The sequence below is a fragment of the Oryzias latipes genome, chromosome 11, assembly GCF_002234675.1.
Source record: "Oryzias latipes chromosome 11, ASM223467v1".
In the NCBI taxonomy this organism is placed as follows: domain Eukaryota; kingdom Metazoa; phylum Chordata; class Actinopteri; order Beloniformes; family Adrianichthyidae; genus Oryzias; species Oryzias latipes.
The window spans coordinates 5,860,010-5,877,249 of record NC_019869.2 but is presented as its reverse complement, the minus strand read 5'-3'; the positions used below and the strand labels follow the sequence as shown (position 1 = coordinate 5,877,249).

Below are 17,240 nucleotides of genomic sequence, written 5' to 3'. Positions count from 1 at the left end.
AGCTGGAGATTTTGGTCCTCTGTTGATAGTTTTTGAATTACCACAATTATTTAACCGTTTACGGAATTGACATCATTCCAATCAAAGAAATGCGGTTTTGAACCTTTATGCAACACTGTTCTAACGTTTTGTATTGTTACGAAATGTTTTGTTTTGTTGCCAAAGTGATCTCTCCAGCGATTCTCTTTTTCCCTGATCCGTAAAGGTGGAGTTTGCTGCTCGCCATTTCCCATCAACTACTGCGCTACAATATGTTTAAAACTAAACATTGTCAGTACAGCAATACTCACCGATGCAGTGAGCGGTATGTGACGGGCAGGGTGTCCTTATCAGTGTGCCGCTTCACCTTGCTGCCTGTGCCCACTACCCCTCTCCTTTTCCTGCTTACACATCCCGTCCCTGCAGCTGTGCGCTCGTTCTCGGAGACTGGAGCGCGCACGCATCTGCAGGGACGGCAGTTCGCAGGTTTCAGGCTGGTACAAACTGTAATATAACAGATAATAGTAGGGATGGGTACCGTGCCCCGGTATTGAACCAGCCCCGGGGCCACATTCTTCAAGACCGCAGTATCGTTAAGATCTGACCTGAACGGTACTGCTATCGGTACTGGAGAAGTTACTTTTTCTTTTTTTTGTGTCCCACAAGCGTTATCTGCCATATTTAACTCACCAAGTCAGTCAATTTTCCGTTATTTAATGATGATATTAATTTCGGTATTCTCGTTGAAGCGGAGAGCTCTGTCTGTCTATTTGTGTGCAGGGGAGGCGGGGCTGTTGTTCAGACAGCACGTGCCGCGTGCGCACACACACAAGACAAGGCAGCGCACACACAGTCAGTGGCGATCTCGTAGGGGACACGTGAGCGCCCTAGACTAAGAACACCCGTTTCTGTGTAAAATTAATGAAGTTTGCATCAAGCAGCCCCTACCATACTGACACCTTGCTGCTACGATGACGATGACCGTATGTTGCGCTGTTTGTGTAGAACACGCTGGGGCGGCGAGTTCTACACAAAACAAACAGGTAGAGAGGCAGGGCTTAGATTCACCGCTTATGATTCCAGACCCGTGACACACTATCAGCTGATTCCTAATACTTAATAATAATGAATGACTAATGATAGTTGTCATCCGTAAAATTAATATAATTAATTGGGTTTACTGGATTTGAAGGGAAAAAATAAATAATAGAAAGGAGTCTGCATCAAAGTGAATTTGTTTCCATCATCTCACTCAATCCTAACTCTGGTGTTTGACAGACAGAAAAGTCTGTTCAAGGTTGTGGAAAATGGACAAAAGATCAAAGGAAACATCACGCTCAGAAAGAATAAAAATAATTAGATTAAATAATTAAATCTGGGACATTCTCATGTCTAAAGTAAAAATTTTTGTTAAAAAAAAGTGTTGTTGCATAATGAAGAAATAAAACACTTTGTGTTCTTAATTTGTTATTTATTTATTTATTTTTCGTCCTCAAAAAGTATCGATAAGAGTACCGTTAAAATACCGGATCGATAAGCAGTATCGATAAGAGTAGTAGTACCCTTAAAACCTTAATGATACCCATCCCTAGATAATAGTAAACTGATTGTGGCGCAGATTTCTCTCCAAGCACCGCTACCACTGCGCACCCCCCTGGTATCGCATCGCGCCCGAGAATGACTGGTCTAATGAAAAAAAAATATATAATTAAAAAGATTCGAGTGCAAGCCAGATGTGGCCATCAAAAGAGCCAGATATGGCTCGCGAGTCATGGGTTCCCAACCCCTGGACTAACCGATGCAATCTTTGTCCGTGCTTCTTTAGCTGCTGATGTTGCTTTACTTGTTGGGAAATGAGTCGAGTTATTTCTCTGGTGTGTTACAGCTTATTAGTTGTACTGTAGTAGCTCAATGCTCTTGTACATGTCTCTCAGCTGGTTGTCCTTTAGCAAACTGCTCTACATTGCTTCAAGTCATGGGCATATTGACATGGATCACGTATACGTGAAGCTTGCGAGCCCCTTGCCTCGCTATAATGCAGCCCACTTGGTTTGGCTGTGGGGGGAAGTTGCCTCCTCCGAGATTCTGCTGGACACTCGCTCTGTTCTCTTTGGCAGCAGCCTTCTTAACGGTGTCAGTTCTTTGATTCTGCTGTTTGAAAATGATCCAACCCAATCGGCTTACCACTGCCAGTTTGAATAGAAGGCTGTTTGCAGTTAGATTCCATGCATCTATTCTTAGGTTTGTCTCTGTTCCAAAGCTTTTTTTCTGCTGCTACCAGTGGTTGAAGCCAAAGTTATTTGTGTGATAAGCAAAATGTGTTGGTGACGAGTAGCAAGGAACGCCAGAAGCCTTTCATTATTATTTTTTAAATGTACAGCAGACCTGAGAGAAGTTAACATATTTTTTCAATTCTAACATTGTTAAATGTTGTGTCCTCCGAGGGCAAAGGTGCAGCAGTTTTTGCATCCATAGCTCCCTCAGGAAATTTGCAAATAAATTATTCTATCATTTCCTTGGGATTAGTTTTTGGTTTATGCGTTTGCTCGCTGTTAGGATGCCCTTTCTGTGTTTGTGGTCGTTTTATTGCTTTGTACCCAGCTGCTGCTGATCATCCCTTATTGTTACTGCAGGTTCAACTACAGATCAACACACCATCTCGCCAGTAATGGCTTCTATGAGTTCCTCAACTGGTTTGATGAGAGAGCCTGGTACCCCTTAGGCAGGATTGTTGGTGGCACGGTGAGTAAACATTTCTTCATGTCTTCTGTTGTTTATCATTTTCAAACAGCCAAAGAAAAGCGGGAGCTGGAGGAAGGATGCACGCAAATATGTTTTCATTTATTCTTTGTTTTTGTTTTTCCAGTGTAATAAAGCTGATCAGCTGAACAGGTTTTGGCTCTGTTACACATGATGAAGACTTCAATAATGTTTTTGACCATGAGCCTCAAACTCTCAATGATACTGATTATTAGAAACATTAATTAAAACGGCAGATTTCTGGGCTTTTCAGCTAGACCTAATAGATGTACAAGGCGTATAGAGCCCTGCAAAAATATTAATTTCATGCTTCTCTTAAGATCAGAATTTTGTTGTGACCTCCTTTTATTCGACGCCTATGAATGACTTAGCCTTGTAGTGTCCTCAGCAGCCAAACCTCTGTGCAACCAAAAATAGGCTTAAACTTAGATGTTTTGTCTAAGTTTAATAAATTTCAAACACTGTTCAGTTACATTTTAAAACTTCAGATAATCTTTTTGTACGGTAGTTTAATAAAATTGCACTACGGATGTCTAATTACTGTAGATGAACAAGATTTTTGAGTGAATTAGAAGCTTGCGTTCATCTTAGATTTAAGTCAAAGCATTTCATAGAATATTTCTTTTTATTTAAACAAAATTTGATAGTGCGCCTCTAATGTTGATTTACGTGACGCATAATCTCCCCTTTTAGTCTTTGCCTAAGGCTGTTTAATAAACAGTGATGTCATCGCAGTGTGTTGGTTGACACATAGTTTAAACATTTAAACTATGTAATAGGCATGCACAATACATTGCAAATGTATCATTATCGCAATATCAAGCTTTGCAATATCCATATCGCAAAAGTCTGCAAAAATTGGAATAAATGTTAACCTTAAATGTGTTAAAACAATCTTATGGCAGCTTGAAGTATTTAACTAATCACATAAATCCATTTATGCATTTGACCAATCGATTGGAGCCCTTTTATGCCTGCCTCCCATGTAGATTAAGGTCTTTGTTGTATAATTAAAGTTATGTTGACTCTAATCTAATTTAAACTGCTGCAGTGAAATGGAAATGTTTTTGGTTGTTTTGCTATTTGCTCATGTATCGCAAGTCATATTGTCATTGTAATATTGATTACTAATAGTGCACATCGCGAGTTTTCCTCATATCGTGCAGCCCTACTATATAATATCCAATATTATACCACAGTCTGGGTGAACTCTCGATTCTGATTGGCTGCAGGGTGTAAAAAAAAAAAAAAGGATAATGAACATCAATAGAAGAAGTTCTGGCCACATAGCCAGAATGTTAAATATTATTGCACTGGTCTAAATGCCAGTTGGCAATCGAAATAACAGAAACTTGGACCATAAATGCTGTGTTACAAGACCACTACGTAAATATATCACGGATAAAAATTGGTCACAAGTAAAATATATGTGGCAAAGGGAAAGAAGTGATTTTTACATGAAAGTTTCACAGAAGTATCATGAATGAGCCACTTAAAAAAAACTCAGAAGAAATACAAATAAACTACGCAAAGAACATGTAGATAAATATAGAATATGAACTGTGATTCGTGTGTGAATTACGTAATTTGAACGTGATATGTGCACCATATACACAATATTTAAGTTATAAATCGGTGGTGAAAGCGTGAAATGTCTGTTAGGCATAGAGGAACAATGCTAACTATGATAGGAATTTGCGTATGCATCTTGCAAACTACCTAAAATACACGTAAACTGCATAATTCTTAACCTGCCAAAAGTTTTCAGACTTTTTAAAAATCACACGGCTCAATAAATTTGAGTTGCTGCCTAATTAGACAGTGTGGAGAATGAACATATTAGATCTGCTGATTTGCCACACTGAGTGCAACTCATCAGAGACTTGGCTGCTCTCACAGATGCACCGATCTAAATAATAGACAGAGAGAAACTCATTTGGTCCTTTGTTTATTCCCCGCTCTGCACAACAGAAGTGATGGGAAGTGTTGGCCTCCTTTGACCCACATGGACTTTGAGGGGATTTGTTGGAGTAATTTTTAGAACATTTTGATGGGAATCTGTTTGTTTTTTTTGTCTTATTTGGGGAAGAAAGCAAAATCCCTCCTTTTTCTGTGTTACAATTTACAATTTTAGGGTTTTAGGTCATGAACCTGGAAGCACCTGGTTACTGTAATCAGCAGTGAGGAGGGCAGGATCTGCTGTGTTGTGCTGGTTAAAGAGATCCTAAAAGCTTCCTGCATACAAGCTGCAGTCGTGGAAAGAAAAAAGCTCTCCCGAAGAGTGCAGCAGAATCTATTATTGATATAATGTGAGGATATAAATAAGCTCTGAAGTTGCTGAATCTAACGCACTTCACACCTGCAAGGTTTAAATTTTAGAGATAAAACCCAAAGACTGCAGCAGACGAGCTGTGGTGCAGCACTAGAGCGGTCAGCGTCTTATCTGCCCATTGTGTCCAAGTCTCCTTGGACAAGACGAGGCTTGTTGCTCTTGGTGGTCTGGTGTAGCACCATCAGTATGACTGTCACTATCACAGTCACAGCTGCACTTACAGGTGGATCCAGGCTGTCTGCAGGCAAAAAATTTGGAAACCTTGTATGGGGTTTACATGTGGGCTGCACGAAGTATAAGGGTCCTAGAATGCTTAATGAGCCTGTAGAGAGAAAATGTTCATACGCATTTTTTCTACGGGTGATGGGTCGTAGCAAACACTGTTACAACACATAAGAGTAAATAGAGGTGAAGTAGGTGAGACACAGGCGTGTCATACAGATTTTTTGGGTTATAAAACCCATAAATCACTTTAACCCATTTCGGTTTTTGTATTGACCCAATTACTGGTTAATCTTTTTTCTTTCTTCATAGAATTTTATGACTTCTCCCCTTTCGGGGTCTTCAACTAGTTTGTAAAATCTGGACTCTTTGGCGCTTAGTAAAATGTCTGTTCAGAGTTTCTATACAAAGATGTGGTTTGGGTAAATTTAACCTGGACACTTTTATTTGCATCAGTAGCTCTATGGGTCCCAAATCAGGGGTTGACATAGCCCAGAAATTTGCACTGGCCCACAGGGCCAGTAGTTTTTGAAAATTACTGGCCCGACTCGGCGCACAGCGAGACCCGCCGCTCCGCAGGTGCTTGCAACTTTAGGGGGGTCCGGGGGCATGCCCCCCGGAAAATTTTAATTTGGTGCATTCTGGTGACATCTAACACTAATTTATACACTTTTCAATGACTGAAAATAGACCATATCAAACTTAAATCTGCTCTAGCCTGTTTCAGATGTTTTGAAGAGAGCCCTGCAGTGTAGTAGTTAACACTAGTTAAGAAGTTTTCATGCTGCTTCTAATCACTGCTATTTCACATTTGTTCCTAATCAATAGTTAAGAAGTTTTATTGACTTTCCTGCTCTGACTGCCTTGAGGTTCTGCTTTTTGTTACTGTTGCAAAGTTACATTTACTTTTTAGTTACTTTAGTTACTTAATTAAATTAAATAATTGAAAAATTAAATAAAATTAAATTACTGAGATCATTCAGCTAACTAGAAATACTTACTGCTTACAGTGTTGTAAAGAAACAAAATTAAGTAGTTTGACATTCTACTGCATTTGAGTCTGAGATTCAGGTATTTGGAGTTGCCTTTGATTCTTTGACATTCAGCTTAAAGCTTAGTGCATACAGTTTCATATTCAATGCATTCATTAAATATCTTGCTGTCCATACTACTAATTCCACCCATTACTCCATCTAACATATTCCTATCTATTCCTGCCATGTCTTCCACATCTCTGACATGCTTCAGTCTCTCTTCAGTGACGGTGTCGGATTTATGATCATCGCGGTGAAAAACCACCATGGGCCGCGCTGATATGTGTGTCAGCTTAAATATATCTGCATAAGATGTAATAATAACCCACTGGCTTGTTCCTTCTTGTTGCTGTTTAACATTGTTTAGTATTGAACTGTTACATTCAATAAAGTTTGAAAAAAAATTGAGTGAGCGCGTGCCGCGTGGTGCTCGGCAGTGACAGCCGCGCGCGCAGGCGGGAGAGGAGGAGAAGAATGATAAAAGGTTTCCCATAGAAACCCTTGAAGTCTGAACACAGGACTAGCAGAAAAAGTAAATTATGAAGACGAGGTAAATCTACACGTTTTCGCAAAATATACTTTATTGAAAAAGATGAAAAATGTATTAATTGTTAGATATTTTAGTGGCCCGAGCGGACAAGTAAAAAATAAAGTCTTGTGGTCCGTACTGCTCGAAAAACAGGACCGGGCCAGCGGACAAATGGCTATGTCGAGCCCTGCAAATAAATGTCTCTTTGAGGTCCTTTCAATCAACATCAAAGATTACTGTACCTTAAAGCACAGTTGTTATATTTTGACTGGCAGAAACCCAGGTGTGAGTGGAGGAGGGTCTTTCAGTTTTTTTTCTTGTCACTTTTCTCATGTCAGCCCCTTGACCAACACGCCAAAAATGAGGTCCAGAAGGTTTGCGGCTGGACAAATGGGTCAAAGTTCTACTTTTGTTGTAGAATCCTGATGGTGTCCTTTCAGACAGTACATACCCTGTAATCTAGCTACACATAGACTATGCAAGTGTAGACTGGAAAGCTACCTGGAGGACGAATTAAAATGTACTGTTATGCCTCTTTTCTAAATGTGTATATAATCCAAAATAAAGTTGTTGTTGGTTTAAACAGTGTTTTGACGGTTTATAGTGGATTTTCACAGTACGGGACAAAATGACCCGCAACATAATAGTGTCAACCTCTTGACAGGTTAAAGATTTTCTTTAATGACTGCTGTGAATATTGGAAATAATTAAGACTCTTGAATTGAGGGTTCAAAGTTTTACCTTTGTTGTCTCTGTTTCAGGTCTACCCCGGGCTAATGGTGACTGCCGGCCTGATCCACTATATGCTGAACTTCCTCCACATCACCGTCCACATTCGGGATGTGTGTGTGTTTCTCGCTCCGGTCTTCAGTGGATTGACAGCCATCTCCACCTTCCTGCTGACACGGGAGCTGTGGAACCAGGGTGCAGGGCTGCTGGCAGCCTGCTTTATTGCCATTGTCCCGGGATACATCTCGCGCTCCGTGGCGGGTTCTTTTGACAACGAGGGAATTGCCATCTTTGCTCTGCAATTTACTTACTACCTTTGGGTAAGTACACCAGACACTTCCTCTGACTATATAGCAGGAAGGAGCTGGGTTAGGTTTATTTGTAATGGAATGGAATTGATCTTTTCTTTGTAATCTATCAATCTTTTCATTTAAATGTATTTCTTAAAATGTATCCAGCAACAATGCAATATGCATATTGCACAGATTATCACAATAACAATACATTTGCGATTTATTGTGCAGGCCTACCTTTGACACACTAAAAGATTTTTTTTTTAAATTAAAAACGATTATTTTCACAGTTCTTTTTTCTACCCGAAAGTAAGACGACTTGAGACTTGAGACTCCGCCTTCTGCGCCTTGTGGGTGCCGTCCATTATATGACATCAACCTAGAGTTGGCCTTAGTAGCGTCTGAGTTTCACCCACAAAAACAAACAACATCCAGACTTTTGCAAAGATGGATGTCCATATTGTGCATAGAAAATGAAAGTCTTTAGCTGATCACCACTACGGGATGTTCCTCACTTTGTGATATCACAATGTGAGAACCCACTAGTTTTCGTTGACTGGGAAGGGCTGGTGCTGAAAAAGCAGGGTTTTAAAGGAATTAGGGGTGTAGGGTAAAATCGATTCAGCTATTTGTCGTGATATTTCATTTGGCGATACTTGCATCAATGACAAATGCTGTCAAGACAATATTTAATTATTTCTGCGCGTCCTGAAGCTTCTGACTCTTGTTCTCCACAGAACTGCAAACTGAGCCTCTTTGAGCAGCTCTACACCGCACCAAAACAAAACCTTGCGAGAATCAGTTTGTGTTAAAGGCTAAATGTTCAGTCAGCCTCACAGTTTTTGTTATGATACGAGTACGGAGTACTATTTAGTTTTTGCGTGGGATGAGTACGGAACCGAAACTCTGCCACGTTGTTGTAAGTATCAAATAAAAACGCAGATTGTGGTGCTTTGTAGTGGGCTCCAGATGAGAACAAGTGACACTATAGATGTATCACGATACATATCGTGGTATGTATCATATAACCAGACTTTTGCTAATACACACCCCTGAAAGGAATGCTAAGAAATGCGTGAATGCATCAAAAGACCGCTTTGGTTGGTTGTTTATGCTGAGGAATTAACATTATAATACATGTAATAATAATATATAATATCATGTTATGTAATATGATATATATTATTATAGTGAAAACATTTTTTCATGATAATAGGTCTTTTAAAAAACCTTTTTTTCTGCTGTAATTTTCTCTTGTATGATTTTTAGTGTGTGAATGTATAGAATAAACAACAAAATAAAGTTTGTCTCAAAGGGGAGGTTGAGGATTAAAATGATAACACGTATACAAGTAGTCTTACAAATTTAAATGATATAAAGTAAATCCAAAAGTAGATTAAATGAAAAGGGTTACTTTAGAATTTCTACGTTTTCTAACGGACATCTTCACATTTTTTTTAACATAACTAGAGTTTTGTCTTAATCACTAGTTATGTTTGAAAAACAGTTTTCTGTAGTTATTTGTGATACTTGAACAAATGAATTTATGTGCAGAATCATAGTTTTCATCTTTTGAATGGAAATCAGTATTTTGTCATGTTAGGACATATTTTTGGGGATGAAACTAATATTCCTATTGTGTAAACAGTTAGATTTTTAGGCTCTTCTGTGTGTTCAGATGATCCCCTGTGGTTCCCTGATGAGCTTTGCAGATCGCAGACATCGTGTACCTAATAAGCCATCCCTTGGTTCATGACTGACTTACTCCTGTTGTTGAATTATTCATTTGCTAACTTGAAATGCACACTGGGCCTCCATATTTGCTGTGTGCTGCACAGAAAATGCAAAGTGCACTAAAAAACTTGTGATGGGGTGGCCTTTAAGAGCTCTACTGGAAAATGTTTAAAATTGAACTCTCATTTGAAAAAGAATTAAGCAGTAACTTTATATGAAGGAACTTAAAGATTCTTTATTGGGGCTATTTGTTCTTGCTAGACTGGAGCCTGGGAATTGAACCTTCCGGGCAGATTGCTCCTCTTCCCACTTAGTGACAGCTGCATCTCAACTATTCTGAATATCTTTGTTTTTGTCGTTTTTGTGCTGCATTTTGCATATTTTTTATGTAATAAAAAACATTTCATTAGCGATCGAGTGTGTGCAGAAGTTAAAACACATATTTTACTGCAGTCTGTGCTGCTCACAGCAGCTGTCGTAACACTACAGACACTTTACTGAGAATGTGTCCTACGTGCGTCTGTCTGTAAACTCAAGCGGAGCTTTCCGGTTTTATCACTAAGCCTCGTTCCCTTGATGCTGAAGTTGACCTTCAGCGTCAAGAAGTGAAAAGATATTCCATCCTAGCAGAGCGGTGCATGTTCAAGTTCTTTAGAAATTCAGTTGAAAATGATAGTTTTCGACATTTGTCTATCTCTCTGCAGACGTGTAGCCTCGTCGCTTTTCTCGGAATAAAAAAAAGGTTTTGTAGAATGTGGTTTTACCCACAAAGATCATCAGAAACCAAACCTTTCTCTTTAAGGAGAACATGAATGCTTTCGTTTGCATTGGAGCAAGAGAAGCTCTGCTGCAGGTGAACTAACTTGTCAGGAAGCCGGGTGACCAACACTCAGGCTTTGTCAGAACGAGCATGTCGTAAATCCCAAGCATGGTGGTGGACGGTTTATCATATGGGCTTAGTTTGCAGCAATTGATGAAATCTAAAGTCTATTGAACAACACCAAATGTTTGTGCTGTTTGATGTTTGTTTAATGGAACTCACTGAATTCCAAAGGAGCAAACTTAATAACACCAAACTTGTTTACACACTTTTTGTTTATTATAATATCTTTGTCCTTTTACATCTTGCAGACGAGCTTTTAGCTCTTAAATGTTAGATTGTGCCAGTTTGGTTGTTAAGAAAGTTATTGGCTGTCGCCAATTAAACCTAAATATAAAATAAACTCTTCAGTAAATGATAGTTTTATTCTACCGATGCTCTAAGGTAAGTGTTCAGTTTATTACTGAGGACTGAGAAGAGCCTGCAGGTGCTGCACTATAATACAGATGTACAACAACATTGCTCATCAGCATAAATGTTTGGATGTTTTATGGCTGGACGAGTCGGTTGAGGCAAAACAAACATAAAAAAAACAAATGAGGCTCCTATGAAAGTTGTTTTTATTAAAGATGGTAATGTTTCTGAACGTCTCTGGACAATAAAGAACAGAACACAGTTCCACTCTGATCATCTTCTGATCTTTTTTCCAAGTGGTCTTTTAATTCTGTCGTTTTTAGCCTTAAATCAAAAATATTTTTTTTTATAGGACCTAGTTTCTGCAGAGCGGCAGGAGCTCATTAGAAATTCACCTCTGATTTGTGGGTGGGACCCGTTGGCGCGAAGCAACTCCACCCACCCTTTTAATGCCATTAATATCATTCCAAGATCTTTTCAGGCTGTGGCGTTTCATGGCTGCCATTAATTGAACGAGCGCAAAGATAACTGAGCGAGTGTATTCAGGAACTGGGTGAGCAAACCTCACAACTGCGCAAGCCTAATGCTAACCGAGCCCCCCCCCCCCCCCCCCATTGTACAACGGCACGGTTGCAATCCTAACTGAGCGGTGCCCCTGCGCGCTCACTTGGGATGCGAGCAATGGAGCAGCGTCTCACCCCATATAGTATAAAATAAATCTTCGTTTTACTACTTACTTTTTAATTATTGGTTTTAAATTTTGTTTCATTTTATTTTTTCATTTTTGTATGTTTTTACATACAGTTATATTTGTTTGTTTGTTAGTTACATAGGTGTCTCACCTGACTTTTGGTTTCTGTTTACCCACCATCATCTTTCCAGGTCTGAGAATGACAGACGAAAGACGTAAAGCCGATGTAATGAAGCAAAATAGAGCAACAGGTCAACAACAGTGTTAGGATTTGTCAACCACATGCTAATACACGCTTCCTGTACTTTGAGTTGTGTAGTAGCTCTGTCTCGTGTATATTCATGTTTTCTTTGTTTGATTCTGACAAGCGCGTAAATACTTGCTCTCTTCTTCTGAGTGAAAAGCAACTTTAAAAGGCGTAAAGTTGCGCAGCGCCACCTTGTGTACAGGAGTATTTCTGTTTACATTAAGCGCCATCTAATGTCAGGGAATGAAATTGCATGTTCGCTCGGCTCATCGTCAGCGGAAATCGCCTGGGTGTGAACACAAAAAACGTGGCGAAAAACGCTGGCGAATAACGGCTGGCGAATATTCGTCCCGGTGTGTACGGGCCTTAAAGCTTCTAAAAAGTGAAAGTCCTACCTCACCGGATTTGAGATGCAAATTTCGGCCAATCAGAGCATCCAGAAAGGTTACGCCCCCAAGTGACAAACACACCCCCTGAACACTGCACGCAAACCCAGCGGGCGCGCAGGAGCACAGCCAGCGCCGCCTAGTTTGGATTGCAACCGTACAGTTGTAAACTGCGGGGTCACTCGGTTAGCACTGCAGTTATCTTTGCGCTCGTCCAATTAATGGCAGCCATGAATTGCCATATAGAAATAGATGTATATGAGCTGAAAAAGTCTTGTTTTATTTCTTTGTTCCTAAGTGCTGCTAGGAGTTTAGGTTTCATGATTGCAGCGTTCTGTTTTTCCCCTTTGAGACGCTCCCCATGTCCACCTGTGAGGCTTTTCTTCAGGTAGAGGTGATTCAGACATCTACTGCTTCCGCTCACTGTTTACTGCACTGTGGGGTTGTGTTGTACACTGGCTTGCAAAGGTTTGTTATCCACCGTCATGGTGAGCGTTGGTGCAATATGAGTTTGTGTGTTGTCTGCAGTGTTAAGGCCCGTACACACCGGGACGAATATTCGCCAGGCGTTATTCGCCAGCGTTTTTCGCCACGTCTTTTGTGTTCACACCCAGGCGATTTTCGCTGACGATGAGCCGAGCGAACATGCAATTTCATTCCCTGACATTAGATGGCGCTTAATGTAAACAGAAATACTCCTGTACACAAGGTGGCGCTGCGCAACTTTACGATTCTTAAAGTCGCTTTTCACTCAGAAGAAGAGAGCAAGTATTTACGCGCTAGTCAGAATCAAACAAAGAAAACATGAATATTTCAAGCATCAGTAGCTCCAACTGGTACTTGGTAAGGGGATATTTTAGAATGTCCGTCATTATTTCTTCGCGGCAGTGTAGACGCTACTTGGCGTCTATCTTCGCTGGTATGTGTGCTCAGCAAGGCAGTTTTGTGTTTGAGCGCCCCCAAGTTGTTTTACTGTAACTTCAGAAGCTCCAGACACGTGTGCAAAAGCGCAATTCTCATTGGTCGAATAGATTTCAACGCGACGCGTCGAAAAAAAAAAACGAACCCGAGGCGTTTTTTTTTTTTTGACGCTGTGGCGCGTGGCGTTTTTTCGCGTCGGTGTGCACACTCACATTGGTGCCCTTTGTTTAGTCACGAGGCGTTAAACGTCGGCGAAAATCGCCGGCGAAATTCGTCCCGGTGTGAACAGGCCTTTATGGCCTGTCTTTGAACCCTTTTGGCCTCACTAATTTTGGCTGTGATCAACAGCTCAGTGTGGAGGAGTCTGTGTGTGTGTGGGTGTGTGTTTGTGTGTGAGTGTGGGTGTGTGATTGTGGATGTGTGTGTGTGTGTAGGGGTGTGTGTGTGTGTGTGTGTGTGTGTGTGTGTGTGTGTCTAGAACCTGAAGCCCCCCATCAAACACTGCTTACTTTGTGTCTGCAGTGACTCAGCGGCCTTAAATGTTAATGAAACTGCTTGCCTTCATCCTTTAGGTCCTCCATGTGTATTACCACAGAGCATTCTATACAGTTTAACACACAGCTGAGGTTTTAACAGGTTTATCTCTGAAAACTTTTGACAACATCCTAAGTGTGCATGAACAAACTGCACTTTTGCACATCCTCATTGTTTATTATTACTGTTCTTGCACATTTTGAATTTGCACGACAGTTTTTTTTTTTTGGCTTAGTGATATTTCATTTATGTGTGAATTTTCAGTTTCCTGTATATATCCTACTCCTATATTTATTTTATTGTATTTAACTTAACATGGGCATTCAGAACAGACAGCAAAGTAAGAATTTCATTGTACAGGGAAACACTATGAATATGACAATATGCATAGTAATGCTGATCATCTTTTGATCTGTTTTCAAAGTGTTCCCAGTGGTCTTTAATTAGGATTATGCCCAAATCTAAAACATGTCGTTTTCTAGGACTGCAGAGCGGCAGGAGTTTATCCGAAATTCACCTATGAGTTGTGGGCAACACTGTTGGCCAAGAGCAACCCCCACCCCCCATCGATGAGAGATCTCTGTTTATTTGCTCTCGTGCTATCTCAGAGCCCCTCACAACTCCAAACCAACATTGCAGGTGCAACTTAAATGGCAAGCAATATCTGAGCTATCCAGCCGTACAGTTTAGATCCAGATTCCAGTTCGGACGAGGAAAACAAAGACGTTCATGGATCTTTGTCTGCAAGAGGGGGGGCTTGTGGTCCCGCCCAGCGTATTTTCTGCGTCACAAATGCGACCTTTTCCAAACGGCAATTTGCGGCTGGTCCGGATTCACAAAAATTTGAATGGAAAAAAACCCCACTCAGAAATTACATTTTGAGCTGATTTTTGATTTTAAATGTTAAAATGTTTTAAATCTCCTCTATTAAAACACCAAAAAGACAGTTTTACATTGGATTTTATACATCTTTTTAAAGCATTTATTAAACAGATCTGAAAGTTATATTTTATTTGAGGTATAAGATCAAAGAGATTGACTCTACTGACATCTACTGGTTCACCTGGAGCTCAAATGTCTGTTTTGAAATACTCCTAACCCTCTGTAAATCATTTAAAAATATGTCAGATAAATTTAAAATGTTGTTGATACCCCATAAGAACCCGATTACATCTGGTGACGTCACAAAAATATCAGAGATGGATTCTTTGGTCTACTTGGCTTGAGGTCAAATACACATAATGATATATTTTTTAAAAGTGGGTCTGGGTTCTTAAGGGTTAAGGACCCCTCAGCCTGTGTTTTCCTTTGTTCAGGACTTGTTTATAAGCTGCTTACACAGGCATCACGTCTGGTTTGGACATCAATAAGTCTCTGAATGAAGAAGGTGTTTCTCATTGCAGCCATTAGCTCCTCAAGTGACATCTATCCAAAGTAAATAAATCAAAAGTAATCTCCTTCACTAACCCGTTCTGCTTAGCTAGACTCCAGAAAAGCATTTTTAGAGTCGCTGCTTCCCATTATCAATCTCATTTACCTACATTTGTCTTTGTGCCTTTTTTCCCTCCTCGTCTTGTCTGTCTTTGTTCCAGCCATGCTCTACCTACTGATGTTTGCTTCCTTGCTTTTTCTCCCGCTTTATTTTCTTCTGCCATCTCCCTATCGATCCCCCCCTTTTCTCTCACTTTCCTCCCGTCTCTTTACCCCTCGTCTTCTCCTCCACATGGCAGCAGTTCTAGGACGACTCAATCCAATCTTCATTATCTGACTCCTCCATTGTAGCTGCTAATAAACCCATTCAACTCCACTCACTTTATTTGTGTTCCCGCCTAACATACTTCCACATGCAAACACTGGCAAACGCACACGATTCCTCCCATAATCTATAATTAAATCCTCTGAAACGGGGTGTTGGGGGGGAGCTAAGCCATTGCTTAGCTTCTCCTCCTTCGCTGGAACTCCTGCACTGCCTTGTTGCTACAGGACTTCCACTCATTCTTGCAGCTCGAATGTAATTAGTTGGAATAGCACCACAGTGTGAATTCTGTGAAGAAAGCAGCTTGTGAGGATGGGGGGTGGGGGTGTGGGGTCTAGCATTGGCTTCTAACAGATAGATGCCACTATTATGGTGCTGGGGGTCCTCGGGGGTCCTACTACTCAAAAATTGTGGAATAATTACTTGTATTTTAATCAGGATTCGTCAAGTTTGTTGAGCTAATTTGGGATATCGGAAAGTCTTAAAGCCCAACTCATTTGAAAATAGTGTTTTTAACTGCTTTTTGTATCATTTTTCACATGATTGAGGTCATGTATGAAAAAAATTAACCCTACTACATTTGAACCTTACCGTAATGATAAACAACCAGTAAACTTGCTGCTCTATGCTGCTTCATGTTCTTATCCCCCCCCCCCTCCTATTATCACCCTCCTACCCCCACCCCACCCCCCTCTCTAACATCCCTCTCTCTTCTTCCCCTCTTTCCTTTTCCGTCCGGTCCAACACCAAAGATTTTCAAACATGATTGAAATTAATAAAGTTTGGCCTCAATTACAAAAGGGGTTTATTCAGACATACCTCTGGTTTGTCTGAAGATTAATAACCCCTATTGTTAAAGTAAAATATGTCCAACACAAGAGGCCCTCAGTTCTCATCTGCCTGTCCAGCTGTTGGATAGGGGAAAAAAAACTAACCCTAGAATTGGATTTCTGAGTATTTCTTCATTCAGGTCGCTTTGAATCAGCAGCAGTGTGATGTACAAGTTACTACGGCAAGCCACAAGCTCCATATTCCTCTTCATTCTGATGCATCCACTCGATGCTTCAAATGTGTAAAAGGGTCAAAAAGACTACTCAGAAAAATAATAATTATATGAGAATGTTATATCTATTTCTATTGCCTCTGTAATATTCAAGCCTTGGCTTCATTCACTACTATGAGGTATTGACCCGTAGAGGTGCTCTGGTTTTTTTGGTTGTCTGTATCCCAAGGGGAGCGCAGGTGTGTCTTGTAGTTCCCTTGAGGCTCGTACGACCACCTCAAGGGGATGTCATGGAAATTGAACGTACCATTGTAGTGCGTGTGGTAAGTGTATTATGAAGTATTCATAGGGCTCATGGAAGTGGCATGCTCTTATGACGCATGAGTGAAGCTGTCGTACGGTGCCTTTATGACGCATTCTAGTCGTTAAGGTGCGAGTCCAGGCCATTGCACACACAAGTGCTGCATGCATGGAGTGTGCACGTGATATACAAGTGTTCACACACTACACTCTGCTGAATTTCCTCTTTCCTAACAGTTACACTGCACTTATCAGATGAACAGCACTAACGGGTGCAGTTCACAGAATTATTCGTTTTTTTACAACCTGTACGTCTCTTCATCTCTCGTACTTCAGCTTAACTTATCCTTACGTGTTGCATGAACAGTTTTACCCCACAGGCTCGCTGAAAGGTATATGACCCTAAAATTTTCTTGGGGCCATCTTTGTTGGTTTGCCCACTTTTCACCCGCGGACAGCCGTATCCACCTGTAAGGGCGGTTGAGACCAACGCCCTTGTAGTGGTGTAGGATATCAGATGTTCCTCATGCGTTCCATCTTTGCTCGTGTTCCCCAC

At 40.6% G+C, this 17,240-nt stretch overlaps 1 protein-coding gene across 1 annotated transcript in view; it reads left to right on the top strand.

Moving 5' to 3' along the window:
- Window positions 1-17,240, top strand: part of LOC101170442 (dolichyl-diphosphooligosaccharide--protein glycosyltransferase subunit STT3B) — a 78,478-nt gene that overhangs the window by 36,524 nt on the left and 24,714 nt on the right. The window contains exons 2-3 of the mRNA XM_023959614.1: window positions 2,613-2,721; window positions 7,618-7,905. Coding sequence (XP_023815382.1) covers window positions 2,613-2,721; window positions 7,618-7,905 — 397 coding nt within the window. The remainder of the gene's footprint in view (window positions 1-2,612; window positions 2,722-7,617; window positions 7,906-17,240) is intronic.